The sequence below is a fragment of the Salvelinus alpinus genome, chromosome 8 (genome assembly GCF_045679555.1).
Source record: "Salvelinus alpinus chromosome 8, SLU_Salpinus.1, whole genome shotgun sequence".
NCBI lineage: Eukaryota > Metazoa > Chordata > Actinopteri > Salmoniformes > Salmonidae > Salvelinus > Salvelinus alpinus.
The window spans coordinates 49,555,069-49,570,278 of record NC_092093.1 but is presented as its reverse complement, the minus strand read 5'-3'; the positions used below and the strand labels follow the sequence as shown (position 1 = coordinate 49,570,278).

General features: G+C 43.7%; 1 protein-coding gene across 1 annotated transcript in view; it reads left to right on the top strand.

Moving 5' to 3' along the window:
- The window catches only part of LOC139583241 (divergent protein kinase domain 2A-like), a 121,463-nt gene extending 106,897 nt beyond the window's left edge, over positions 1-14,566 (top strand). The window contains exon 4 of the mRNA XM_071414092.1: positions 13,560-14,566. Coding sequence (XP_071270193.1) covers positions 13,560-13,903 — 344 coding nt within the window. The 3' untranslated portion in view covers positions 13,904-14,566. The remainder of the gene's footprint in view (positions 1-13,559) is intronic.
- Positions 14,567-15,210: the final 644 nt, after the last annotated feature.

The following is a 15,210-nucleotide window of genomic DNA, read 5'->3' as shown; positions in this document are numbered from 1 at the left end:
CTGCAACAGAGGTCATTCTGAGTCTTCATTTCCTGTGGCGGCCCTAATGAGAGCCAGCTTCATTAAAGCTCTTGATGGTTTTTGCAACTGCACTTGAAGAAACTGTAAAACTTCTTGAAATGTTCCGTATTGACTGACCTTCATGTCTTAAAGTAATGATGGACTGTCGTTTCTCTTTGCTTATTTGAGCTGTTCTTGCCATAATAAGGACTTGGTCTTTTACCAAATACTGCTATATTCTCTATACCACCCCTACCTTGTCACAACACAACTGATTGGCTGTTGTTCAGGGACACATTATTCCATTTCTGTTAGTCACATGTCTGTGGAACTTGTTCAGTTTATGTCTCAGTTGTTGAATCTTATGTTCATACAAATATTTACACATGTTAAGTTTGCTGAAAATTAACACAGTTGACAGTGAGAGGACGTTGTTTTTTTTAGTTTTTTTTGCTGAGTTTATATATATTTCTGTGTGTGTGTGTGTGTGTGTGTGTGTGTGTGTGTGTGTGTGTGTGTGTGTGTGTGTGTGTGTGTGTGTGTGTGTGTGTGTGTGTGTGTGTGTGTGTGTGTGTGTGTGTGTGTGTGTGTGTGTGTGTGTGTGTGTGTGTGTGTGTGTGTGTGTGTGTACTCCATTTAAGAACAACCAGAGCTGAGACGGAAAGACACTTCCACCTGAGGTAAAATCTTGTCTATTTAAATAGAGGCTGATTTGATTTTCAACCCCCATCATGCAAACAGCTTACGCAGGTATCTGGTTTCCTGCCACAATCACACCGTCTACGTGTAGTAGGGTCAGTGTAGCTAATATATGCACATTACTTCTTTTTTTTAATTCTTCAAGCTGTTGGTTGTTGATTATTGCTAGACCGCCATTTTCAAGTCTTGCCATAGATTTTCAAGCCGACTTAAGTCAAGACTCTAACTTGGCCACTCAGGAACATTCAATGCCGCCTTGGTAAGCAACTCCAGTGTAGATTTGGCGTTGTGTTTTCGGTTATTGTCCTGCTGAATGGTGCATTGGTTTCCCAGTGTCTGTTGGAAAGCAAACTGAACCAGGTTTTCCTCCAGGATTTTGTTCAGTTTATTTTTATCCTAAAAAGCTCCTTAGTCCTTGCCGATGACAAGCATACCCATACCATGATGCAGCCATGCTTGAAATATGAAGAGTGGTACTCGGAGGTCCAGCAACATTAATACAGTTTTATCCAATTTAAAATATTACACGACATTACATTTCATAACACTCTTCACAACACATTACTATCACATATCTACAATACAAAATCCATGTATCTGTGTGTGTGTGTCTTCACAGTCCCCGCTGTTCCATAAGGTGTATTTTATCTGTTTTTAAATCTGATTCTACTGCTGCATCAGTTACCTGATGTGGAATAGAGTTCCATGTAGTCATGGCTCTATGTAGTACTGTGTGCCTGTAGTCTGTTCTGGACTTGTGGTACTGTGAAGAGACCTCTGGTGGCATGTCTTGTGGGGTATGCATGGGTGTCTGAGCTGTGTGCCAGTAGTTCAAACAGACAGCTCGGTGCATTCAACATGTCAATACCTCTCATAAATACAAGTAGTGATGAAGTCAATCTTTCCTCCACTTTGAGCCAGGAGAGATTGACATGCATATTATTAATATTAGCTCTCTGTGTACATTTAAGGGCCAGCCGTGCTGCCCTGTTCTGAGCCAATTGTAATCTTCCGATTTCTCTATTTGTGGCACCTGACCACACTACTGAACAGTAGTCCAGGTGCGACAAACCTAGAGACTGTAGGACCTGCCTTGTTGATAGTGTTGTTAAGAAGGTAGAGACTAGGGCCTGTAGGACCTGCCTTGTTGATAGTGCTGTTAAGAAGGTAGAAACTAGGGCCTGTAGGACCTGCCTTGTTGATAGTGTTGTTAAGAAGGTAGAAACCAGGGCCTGTAGGACCTGCCTTGTTGATAGTGTTGTTAAGAAGGTAGAAACTAGGGCCTGTAGGACCTGCCTTGTTGATAGTGTTGTTAAGAAGGTAGAAACTAGGGCCTGTAGGACCTGCCTTGTTGATAGTGTTGTTAAGAAGGTAGAAACTAGGGCCTGTAGGACCTGCCTTGTTGATAGTGTTGTTAAGAAGGTAGAAACTAGGGCCTGTAGGACCTGACTTGTTGATAGTGATGTTAAGAAGGTAGAAACTAGGGCCTGTAGGACCTGCCTTGTTGATAGTGTTGTTAAGAAGGTAGAAACTAGGGCCTGTAGGACCTGCCTTGTTGATAGTGATGTTAAGAAGGTAGAGCAGCGCTTTATTATGGACAGACTTCTGCCCAACTTAGCTACTACTGCATCAATATGTTTTGACCATGACAGTTTACAATCCAGAGTTACTCCAAGCAGTTTATTCACCTCAACTTGTTCAATTTCCACATTATTTATTACAAGTTTTAGTTGAGGTTTAGGGTTTTAGTGACTGATTTGTCCCAGTAGCTGACAAACCACCAAGACTCTTCCTAGAGCTGGCCGGCCAGCCAAACTGAGGAATTGGGGGAAAAGGGCTTTGGTCAGGGAGGTGACCAAGAACCCGATGGTCACTCTGGCAGAGCTCCAGAGTTCCTCTGTGAAGATGGGAGAACCTTCTTGAAGGACAACCATCTCTGCAGCACTCCACCAATCAGGCCTTGATGGTAGAGAGGCCAGACAGAAGCCACTCCTCAGTAAAAGGCACATGACAGCCTGCTTGGAGTTTGCCAAAATGTAACTCTTTGGCCTGAATGCCAAGCGTCATGTCCAGAGGAAACCTGGCACCATTCCTACGGTGAAGCATGGTGGTGGCAGCATCATGCTGCGGGGATGTTTTTCAGTGGCAGGGACTGGGAGACTAGTCAGGATCGAGGGGGAAGATGAACAGAGCAAAGTACAGAGAAATACTTGATGAAAACCTGCTCCAGAGCTCTCAGGACCTCAGACTGGGGGGGTCACCTGCCAACAGGACAATGACCCTAAGCACACAGTCAAGACAACGCAGGAGTGGCTTCAGGACTCCTCTCTGAATGTCCTTGAGGGGTCCAGCCAGAGCCCAGACTCGAACCCGATCGAACATCTCTGGAGAGACCTGAAAATTGCTGTGCAGCGACACTCTCCATCCAACCTGACAGAGCTTGAGAGGATCTGCCTAGAAGAATGGGAGAAACTCCCTAAACATGCTCATGTTATTTATGTTTGAGTTGATAGTGCAGGTTGAGGTGCACACAGTGGACTTCCTACTAGGACACACCGCCTCAGTTCTAACAGTGGACTTCCTACTAGGACACACCGCCTCAGTTCTAACAGTGGACTTCCTACTAGGACACACCGCCTCAGTTCTAACAGTGGACTTCCTACTAGGACACACCGCCTCAGTTCTAACAGTGGACTTCCTACTAGGACACACCGCCTCAGTTCTAACAGTGGACTTCCTACTAGGACACACCGCCTCAGTTCTAACAGTGGACTTCCTACTAGGACACACCGCCTCAGTTCTAACAGTGGACTTCCTACTAGGACACACCGCCTCAGTTCTAACAGTGGACTTCCTACTAGGACACACCGCCTCAGTTCTAACAGTGGACTTCCTACTAGGACACACCGCCTCAGTTCTAACAGTGGACTTCCTACTAGGACACACCGCCTCAGTTCTAACAGTGGACTTCCTACTAGGACACACCGCCTCAGTTCTAACAGTGGACTTCCTACTAGGACACACCGCCTCAGTTCTAACAGTGCAACTCGGGTTCATAGTAGAGGTCGGCCGATTAATCGGGGCCGATTTCAAGTTTTCATAACAATCGGAAATCGGTAATTTTGGATGCCGATTTTGGCCGATTTTTTTTTTACACCTTTATTTAACTAGGCAAGTCAGTTAAGAACACATTCTTATTTTCAATGACGGCCTAGGAACGGTGGGTTAACTGCCTTGTTCAGGGGAAGAATGACAGATTTTTACCTTGTCAGCTCAGGGATTCAATCTTGCAACCTTACGGTTAACTAGTCCAACGCTCTAACCACCTGCCTCACTTGCTAGCTAGCATTAAACGTATCTTATAAAAAACAATCAATCAATCATAATCACTAGTTATAACTACACATGGTTGATGATATTACTAGTTTATCTAGCGTGTCCTGCGTTGCATATAATCGATGCAGTGCGCATTCGCGAAAAAGGACTGTCGTTGCTCCAACGTGTACCTAACCATAAACATCAATGCCTTTCTTAAAATCAATACACAGAAGTATATATTTTAAACCTGCATATTTAGCTAAAAGAAATCCAGGTTAGCAGGCAATATTAACCAGGTGAAATTGTGCCACTTCCCTTGCGTTCATTGCACGCAGAGTCAGGGTATATGCAACAGTTTGGGCCGCCTAGCTCATTGCGAACTAATTTGCCAGAATTTTACGTAATTATGACATAACATTGAAGGTTGTGCAATGTAACAGGAATGTTTAGACTTATGGATGCCACCCGTTAGATAAAATACGAAACGGCTCCGTATTTCACTGAAAGAATAAATGTTTTGTTTTCGAGATGATAGTTTCCGGATTCTACCATATTAATGACCCAAGGCTCGTATTTCTGTGTGTTATTATGTTATAATTAAGTCTATGATTTGATAGAGCAGTCTGACTGAGCGGTGGTAGGCACCAGCAGGCTCGTAAGCATTCATTCAAACAGCAGTTTTGTGCGTTTTGCCAGCAGCTCTTCGCAATGCTTCAAGTTTATGACTTCAAGCCTATCAACTCCCGAGATTAGGCTAGTGTAACCGATGTGAAATGGCTAGCTAGTTAGCGCGCGCTAATAGCGTTTCAAACGTCACTCGCTCTGAGCCTTGGAGTAGTTGTTCCCCTTGCTCTGCATGGGTAACGCTGCTTCGACGGTGGCTGTTGTCGATGTGTTCCTGGTTCGAGCCCAGGTAGGAGCGGGGAGAGGGACGGAAGCTATACTGTTACACTGGCAATACTAAAGTGCCTATAAGAACATCCAATAGTCAAAGGTATATGAAATACAAATCGTAGAGAGAGAAATAGTCCTATAACTCCTATAATAACTACAACCTAAAACTTCTTACCTGGGAATATTGAAGACTCATGTTAAAAGGAACCACCAGCTTTCATATGTTCTCATGTTCTGAGCAAGGAACTTAAACGTTAGCTTTCTTACATGGCACATATTGCACTTTTACTTTCTTCTCCAAAACTTTGTTTTTGCATTATTTAAACCAAATTGAACATGTTTCATTATTTATTTGAGGCTAAATTGATTTTATTGATGTATTATATTAAGTTAAAATAAGTGTTCATTCAGTATTGTTGTAATTGTCATTATTCCAAATAAATTTAAAAAATCGGCCGATTAATCGGTATCGGTATCGGCGTTGAAAAATCATAATCGGTCGACCTCTAGTTCATAGGCACATGATTACAGTATAACTCTGGTTCATAGGCACATCATTACAGTATAACTCTGGTTCATAGGCACATGATTACAGTATAACTCTGGTTCATAGGCACATCATTACAGTATAACTCTGGTTCATAGGCACATCATTACAGTATAACTCTGGTTCATAGGCACATGATTACAGTATAACTCTGGTTCATAGGCACATCATTACAGTATACAATAGCTGTAGAATCAGCAGAGGCATTCAGGGCAGTTAGAGGGACATAAATTATGTTACTTATATTGTGTCTTCCCAACGCCCCCTGGGATAATGTATATTTGCTGAGGCATTATGACCACTCAGTGACACGATGGTAGGGTTTAACTGAGCTGCGCTTGGCTCATTGATAAATCTGTCTCAACGCACCCTTGTAATGCTGTGAAAAGATCCAGGAACCCAAATGATTCCTCATTTTAAAAAAGCATGTCACGTGGAACAAGAGGAAAGAAATCTCTAGATCATAGAGATTCATACAACGCTCTCCCTCACCAAAGCAGGAAGTACCAGTGACTCGCTCAATACGGTAGTGGTCAGATGACGCGGATGCTACGCTACAGGACTGTTTTGCCATTGGATGAATACGTTCCGTGAATGGCTAGTGGTTTGAGCGTTGAGCCAGTAACCGAATGGCCGCTGGGCTTGAGTACCCGAGCCGACAAGGTGAAAACAATCTGTCTGTGCCCTTGAGCAAGTCACTTAACCCTAATGTGCTCCATAAGAGCTGTACTACTATGTCTGACCCTGTAGAACAACACGTTTCACTGTCAATTATCTTCACCTTGAGCATGTGTATTTCTGGCTCAGTCTTAATCTGTCTAGGTCAACAAAAACTCTGATTGAGCTGAAAGGGCCCATCTGCAACAGGGGGCCGCAGATGGGACCCTAGCTAGCTGGCGGGGCATTTTGTGTGTGTGTGTGTGTGTGTGTGTGTGTGTGTGTGTGTGTGTGTGTGTGTGTGTGTGTGTGTGTGTGTGTGTGTGTGTGTGTGTGTGTGTGTGTGTGTGTGTGTGTGTGTGTGTGTGTGTGTGTGTGTGTGTGTGTGTGTGTGTGTGTGTGTGTGTGTTTGTGTGTGTGTGTGTGTGTGTGTGTGTATGTGGGTGGGTGGGTGGGTGGGTGAATTGATTTTTCTATCCTAAAGGACCTAAAGTCCCCCATGAGGACAAAGGCTATTTTGAGCTTAAGGTTTAGGGTTACAATTAGGGTAAGGGGTTAGGGTTAGGATTGAGGTTAAGGGTTACAATTAGGGTAAGGGGTTAGGGTTAGGGTTGAGGTTAAGGGTTACAATTAGGGTAAGGGGTTAGGGTTGAGGTTAAGGGTTACAATTAGGGTAAGGGGTTAGGGTTATGGTAAAGGGTTAAGATTAAGGAAAATAGGATTCTGAATGGAAATTTAATTTGAGGTCCCAACAAGGATAGAAGAACATAGTGTGTGTGTCGTCAGTAGTGGTTAAATCGTTCTGACAGGGCCGGAGGACCACTGCATTAGAACGGCTGATAGGCTGATTATGTTTGAATCCTCAGGGATCATCCTCCTCTCAAACTATTGATCTCCAACTGCTTCATCATCATGAGAGATCTGTTTTCGACTCTATAAACCTCCCTAAACAGAGTGTTGTCCTCTATAAACCTCCCTAAACAGAGTGTTGTCCTCTATCGACTCTATAAACCTCCCTAAACAGAGTGTTGTCCTCTATCGACTCTATAAACCTCCCTAAACAGAGTGCTGTCCTCTATTGACTCTATAAACCTGCCTAAACAGAGTGTTGTCCTCTATCGACTCTATAAACCTCCCTAAACAGAGTGTTGTCCTCTATCGACTCTATACACCTCCCTAAACACAATGTGTTGTCCTCTATCGAATCTATAAACCTCCCTAAACAGAGTGTTGTCCTCTATCGTCTCTATAAACCTGCCTAAACAGAGTGTTGTCCTCTATCGAATCTATAAACCTCCCTAAACAGAGTGTTGTCCTCTATCGACTCTATAAACCTCCCTAAACAGAGTGTTGTCCTCTATCAACTCTATAAACCTCCCTAAACAGAGTGGTGTCCTCTATCGACTCTATAAACCTCCCTAAACACAATGTGTTGTCCTCTATCGACGCTATAAACCTGCCTAAACAGAGTGTTGTCCTCTATAAACCTGCCTAAACAGAGTGTTGTCCTCTATCGACTCTATAAACCTCCCTAAACACAATGTGTTGTCCTCTATCGACGCTATAAACCTGCCTAAACAGAGTGTTGTCCTCTATAAACCTGCCTAAACAGAGTGTTGTCCTCTATCGACTCTATAAACCTGCCTAAACACAACGTGTTGTCCTCTATCGACACTATAAACCTCCCTAAACAGAGTGTTGTCCTCTATCGACTCTATAAACCTCCCTAAACACAAATATGTTGTCCTCTATCGACTCTATAAACCTCCCTAAACAGAGTGTTGTCCTCTATCGACTCTATAAACCTTCCTAAACAGAGTGTTGTCCTCTATCGACTATAAACCTGCCTAAACACAACGTGTTGTCCTCTATAAACCTCCCCAAACAGAGTGTTGTCCTCTATCGACTCTATAAACCTCCCTAAACAGAGTGTTGTCCTCTATCGAATCTATAAACCTCCCTAAACAGAGTGTTGTCCTCTATCGTCTCTATAAACCTGCCTAAACAGAGTGTTGTCCTCTATCGACTCTATAAACCTCCCTAAACAGAGTGTTGTCCTCTATCGTCTCTATAAACCTGCCTAAACACAACGTGTTGTCCTCTATCGACGCTATAAATCTCCCTAAACAGAGTGTTGTCCTCTATCGACTCTATAAACCTCCCTAAACAGAGTGTTGTCCTCTATCGACTCTATAAACCTCCCTAAACAGAGTGTTGTCCTCTATAAACCTCCCTAAACAGAGTGTTGTCCTCTATCAACTCTAGGATTGAGGTTAAGGGTTACAATTAGGGTAAGGGGTTAGGGTTAGGGTTGAGGTTAAGGGTTACAATTAGGGTAAGGGGTTAGGGTTGAGGTTAAGGGTTACAATTAGGGTAAGGGGTTAGGGTTATGGTAAAGAGTTAAGATTAAGGAAAATAGGATTCTGAATGGAAATTTAATTTGAGGTCCCAACAAGGATAGAAGAACATAGTGTGTGTGTCGTCAGTAGTGGTTGAGTCGTTCTGACAGGGCCGGAGGACCACTGCATTAGAACGGCTGATAGGCTGATTATGTTTGAATCCTCAGGGATCATCCTCCTCTCAAACTATTGATCTCCAACTGCTTCATCATCATGAGAGATCTGTTTTCGACTCTATAAACCTCCCTAAACAGAGTGTTGTCCTCTATAAACCTCCCTAAACAGAGTGTTGTCCTCTATCGACTCTATAAACCTCCCTAAACAGAGTGTTGTCCTCTATCGACTCTATAAACCTCCCTAAACAGAGTGCTGTCCTCTATTGACTCTATAAACCTGCCTAAACAGAGTGTTGTCCTCTATCGACTCTATAAACCTCCCTAAACAGAGTGTTGTCCTCTATCGACTCTATACACCTCCCTAAACACAATGTGTTGTCCTCTATCGAATCTATAAACCTCCCTAAACAGAGTGTTGTCCTCTATCGTCTCTATAAACCTGCCTAAACAGAGTGTTGTCCTCTATCGAATCTATAAACCTCCCTAAACAGAGTGTTGTCCTCTATCGACTCTATAAACCTCCCTAAACAGAGTGTTGTCCTCTATCAACTCTATAAACCTCCCTAAACAGAGTGGTGTCCTCTATCGACTCTATAAACCTCCCTAAACACAATGTGTTGTCCTCTATCAACGCTATAAACCTGCCTAAACAGAGTGTTGTCCTCTATAAACCTGCCTAAACAGAGTGTTGTCCTCTATCGACTCTATAAACCTCCCTAAACACAATGTGTTGTCCTCTATCGACGCTATAAACCTGCCTAAACAGAGTGTTGTCCTCTATAAACCTGCCTAAACAGAGTGTTGTCCTCTATCGACTCTATAAACCTGCCTAAACACAACGTGTTGTCCTCTATCGACACTATAAACCTCCCTAAACAGAGTGTTGTCCTCTATCGACTCTATAAACCTCCCTAAACACAAATATGTTGTCCTCTATCGACTCTATAAACCTCCCTAAACAGAGTGTTGTCCTCTATCGACTCTATAAACCTTCCTAAAACAGAGTGTTGTCCTCTATCGACTATAAACCTGCCTAAACACAACGTGTTGTCCTCTATAAACCTCCCCAAACAGAGTGTTGTCCTCTATCGACTCTATAAACCTCCCTAAACAGAGTGTTGTCCTCTATCGAATCTATAAACCTCCCTAAACAGAGTGTTGTCCTCTATCGTCTCTATAAACCTGCCTAAACAGAGTGTTGTCCTCTATCGACTCTATAAACCTCCCTAAACAGAGTGTTGTCCTCTATCGTCTCTATAAACCTGCCTAAACACAACGTGTTGTCCTCTATCGACGCTATAAATCTCCCTAAACAGAGTGTTGCCCTCTATCGACTCTATAAACCTCCCTAAACAGAGTGTTGTCCTCTATCGACTCTATAAACCTCCCTAAACAGAGTGTTGTCCTCTATAAACCTCCCTAAACAGAGTGTTGTCCTCTATCAACTCTATGAACCTCCCTAAACAGAGTGTTGTCCTCTATCAACTCTATAAACCTCCCTAAACACAACATGTTGTCCTCTATCGACACTATAAACCTCCCTAAACAGAGTGTTGTCCTCTATCGACTCTATAAACCTCCCTAAACAGAGTGTTGTCCTCTATCGACGCTATAAACCTCCCTAAACAGAGTGTTGTCCTCTATCGACTCTATAAACCTCCCTAAACAGAGTGTTGTCCTCTATCGACTCTATAAACCTCCCTAAACAGAGTGTTGTCCTCTATCGACGCTATAAACCTCCCTAAACACAACATGTTGTCCTCTATCAACACTATAAACCTCCCTAAACAGAGTGTTGTCCTCTATCGACTCTATAAACCTCCCTAAACAGAGTGTTGTCCTCTATCGACTCTATAAACCTCCCTAAACACAACGTGTTGTCCTCTATCGACTCTATAAACCTCCCTAAACACAACATGTTGTCCTCTATAAACCTGCCTAAACACAACGTGTTGTCCTCTATAAACCTGTCTAAACAGAAAGTGAAATATAACATGCACTGATGAAGGAGATAGGAAAGTGTCCAAATGTTGATTTGGTTCCATAAATCAGGAAAGTGGTTGTTCTATTTCTGCCAGATTAAATGTTTAATGAGTTTGTTGACTGGTTGTTTGTATCCCAAATACACTTCTATATTTGCTTCTGATGTCACAGACACTTGCAGTAATCTCCTTCAGGGCCTGGTCATGTAAGATTTTCCATGTTGATTATTTTCCCGCTACACATCATGCCAGTTTAGAATAATGTATTTAAAAATAGACCCATCTAGCAGCCATTTTGAAACACCCCCGCTTGAAGCTGCCAGGATGGTCCCATGGTATACTGGTGTTTGTTCCCAGAATCTAGATCAATTCCAGCTTATTGGAAGAGGATCTGATCTGAAACAATGATACGAATATTAATGATACATTTACTGCTGTTGAAATGTAATGTGCTCACTCCCTCTTTCACATTAATCCTAGTCATATTATTATATTTTAATTTATCTGACATTTTGAGATATGACCCGGTCATCCATATTCATTGGGTGTATAAAGCCATTGAGGCCGTCCACCCTTTGCAACGAGGAATATTGGACCAAATGAGTCACATTTACTTGTCCTTAAACATCCTATAACTAATTACAAAAACACTATTCCTTGTGTTTCAATGTGTAGAATATTCAAAACTTCATAGTCTGTTGTTTTATTGATATTTACTTTCCTAAAACGATCATTTTCCACCTCACAGTTCAGCTGTCAGAGATTTGAGAACTAAGTATATCAGGACATTGCATGCATAGGCCTATAGGCTTAGGTGACTACTGTATGATATTAATATGAAAAAAATATCTGTGTGAGAAGCTTAGGCTTAGCCCCAGAGAGAGAGAGAGAGAGAGATATGCCCGGCGGCATGCTACGACACCAAAATGAATCTATTTTCAGTACAGAAGGAAGCTAATTCATACAGAAGGAGGCTAATTCGTTAGTTTTCAATAAGAATATTTTCCGTATATATATAAGCATCAAACTGGTAGAGCTGAAACCTTCTTCCTCACCTCAAGTTCAACTGTCCGTCTGAGCGCCGGGGCACGCTGTCTTCATACCATAGGCAGTAAAATAGGTTATTAATAGCCACAACACACCAAACCTTCACAAAAAGGTTTTAACTTTATTAAGGTAATATCAAAAGTAAGTCATTGTTTATAGGGAAAATACCAAAAGTATTTTATATCACTGCAAACACAACATTACAGTTGGAACTTAATTTGGCCAAAGAAAATGGTTAAACAGAATGAAACAAAACACTTCTGAACTGGGTTAAACCTTGGCTATATTGCAGAAATGACCAAGAATACCTACTGTACCCAACAAATGACAGCAATGGGCTAATGATATTGATTTTACAACAGGCTTACTTATTATAACCTTTCTTAAACTACACACGGAGCAAACGATTAAAAAGACAAATATTAATAATGATAAAACAAATAATGATAAATACGAGAGGGGGGGAAAAATACATCCTACCTGAATAGCGGGTTGCGCGCCTGCGTTTTGGCCGAGCCAACATTCTTCTCACCTTTGTCCACTACAATCTTAACTTTTCTATACGGAGGATATTCCCGTTCCCGTTCCAGGACTAGAGACTAACATCCCCCTGGTGGTACTGCTGCCACTGAGTTTTTCAATTTGTGGCTCCAGCCCATGATTTGGCGTCACGAACTATACCAACATTTTTTCTAGGTCTTTCATCTTTTTAAAGTCAATTCACAGCTTTATTAGAACGTGGAATACACTATTGACCCGGAAGACGCTGGGTCACCCTGTAGGGGGACTCCCAATCACGGCCGGTTGTGATACAGCCTGGATTTGAACCAGGGTGTCTGTAGTGACGCCTCACGCACTAAGATGCAGTGTCTTAGACCGTGGGGATACATAATAATCCAGGGATTTGTCATTTCTGTGAAAAATTATATTTTAAATTTAGTTTTTTTTGTGTGTTTTTTTGTTGTTGCTCAATATAGATGCTAATATTGTAGGCTAATTTATTTGATGCTAATTCACCACCTGAGTAAGTGGAAACTCAAAACACATTATCTAGATCAGTAACTCTAAAGACAATACCTACTCGTAGTAGCCGTGTATTAATCTAACAGTACATTTTAATACTTAAGTCGCAAAAAAAATCCCCATTTAAATTCAGTCAGTTGAAGGTAGACATATTTAGTGCTGCGACAGGCAGCGTTTCTGTCGGGCCTTTCTGCCGGGCCTTTCTGTCGGGCCTTTCTGCCGGGCCTTTCTGTCGGGCCTTCCGCATCTTGGGTGGAAAGTGGCCGAGCTACAGCGGTAAAGTGACCGTGTCTCACCTCTCTCCCTCCAGAGAACGACCGTGTCTCACCTCTCTCCCTCCAGAGAACGACCGTGTCTCACCTCTCTCCCTCCAGAGAACGACCGTGTCTCACCTCTCTCCCTCCAGAGAACGACCGTGTCTCACCTCTCTCCCTCCAGAGAACGACCGTGTCTCACCTCTCTCCCTCCAGAGAACGACCGCGTCTCACCTCTCTCCCTCCAGAGAACGACCGTGTCTCACCTCTCTCCCTCCAGAGAACGACCATGTCTCACCTCTCTCCCTCCAGAGAACGACCATGTCTCACCTCTCTCCCTCCAGAGAACGACCATGTCTCACCTCTCTCCCTCCAGAGAACGACCGTGGGTGACACCTGTCCGTCTGTCTGTCTACCTGTCTCACATTTCTCTCTCTCTCTCTCCAGATAAACCAGAGAACTATGACCTGTGGTACCTGTCTGTGGTCTTACCTGTCTGTCTACCTGTCTCACATTTCTCTCTCTCTCTCCAGATAAACCAGAGAACTATAACCTGTGGTACCTGTCTGTGGTCTTACCTGTCTGTCTACCTGTCTCACATTTCTCTCTCTTTCTCTCTCCAGATAAACCAGAGAACTATGACGTGTGGTACGAGAGTCGCTTCGAGGACTGTGACAAAGAGGCCTGCCTGTCCTTCTCCAAGGAGTCTCTGTGTAACCGCGTCACAGTGGACCACAACTACTACGCCGTGTGTCAGAACCTGCTGTCGCGTTACGCCACGTGGCGAGGGACCACCGGCGGCCTGCTCCACGACCCCCCCGCCCACATAGCCAAAGACGGCCAGCTAGAAGCTCTGTTGGACGAGTGTACCAACCCTAAAAAACGCTACGGACGCTTCACGGCCGCCAAGGAGCTGAGAGACTACCTCACTCAGCTAGTGGCCGCCGCCTCTGCCACGGCGAGGTAATGAACAGAGCTGGCGGTTAGCGGTGGCCTGCATCTCGGCCGGATGGTTGTTCGGGGGTTAGGTTTGGGTTTGACCCCTCCCCCCCTGACCTTGTCCCCGGGAACTTGACCATGACCTTTGAACCTTGACACTCCTCCTCGTCTCACTTCAAGTCCAGGAGATCTCCACCCCCGGGCTGGTCACACGGCAGCAGCTTTGATCGGTCCTCTCCCGGTGTAAACCAACCAGCGGCACAGCTTCAGAGGAGATGTTTAAACTGAACTGTGGTAGCTGGTCAGAATGAGGTGGTCGGAGCTGAAGGACCAGGAGAAAGAGGAGCAGCTGCTAAGGGGGAGCTTTAACCCGGGGTTAGGCTGACGTAGACTGTATGTGACTTCTCTCCTCCGCCCAGACCCTCTCTGTTTATCCGTCGGAACTCTTGTGTTTGCTAACATTTTATCTTAACCTATATTTTTTTCTGAAAGCGTCTATTGTGCTTATGGTTTTGGGGTTGAATGAACCAGAACAGGAGCATGTTTACGTTTCTGCTGTGGTGTGTATGTTCTGTTAGGAGGACGGTCTCTAGCTCAACTCTGCTATCGTCCCACATAGAGACCTGAGCACCGCAGGTTAACGGAGGAAGAAAAAGCCTTGTCTATTAAAAAAAAGTCTTACTTCCTGCTACTCTAATTGATCACTTGATTTCCAGTTCCCCTGAAGTCAGGCAATCAACGTTTTTATATAGGAGGGAGGAATAGAAAAGGAACAGGATAGTGATGCCAATGAGGACTATGGTGAGGACTGTGGTGGTGCAGAATCTGATATTAGATGTTGTGTGTGTATTTACCAAAGAGGCTATATGAAACACTGAACTACCCCTCCCCAGGACCATGACACAACGCTGTTCTGATCCTGTATGACTGCCCAGAGGAACCCTCCATCTGTCTGGCAACACAATCTGCATAGGAACGATTGTATCAATCCAACTTAAACCCAGGGTTTACCAAGCTCCCTTCTCTGTGTTAAATCAGAACTAGGGTCAGGGTTTACCAAGCTCCCTTCTCTGTGTTAAATCAGAACTAAGCCCAGGGTCAGGGTTTACCAAGCTCCCTTCTCTGTGTTAAATCAGATTTAGGGTCAGGGTTTACCAAGCTCCCTTCTCTGTGTTAAATCAGAACTAGGGTCAGGGTTTACCAAGCTCCCTTCTCTGTGTTAAATCAGAACTAGGGTCAGGGTTTACCAAGCTCCCTTCTCTGTGTTAAATCAGAACCAGGGTCAGGGTTAACCCAAGCTCCCTTCTCTGTGTTAAATCAGAACTAAGCCCAGGG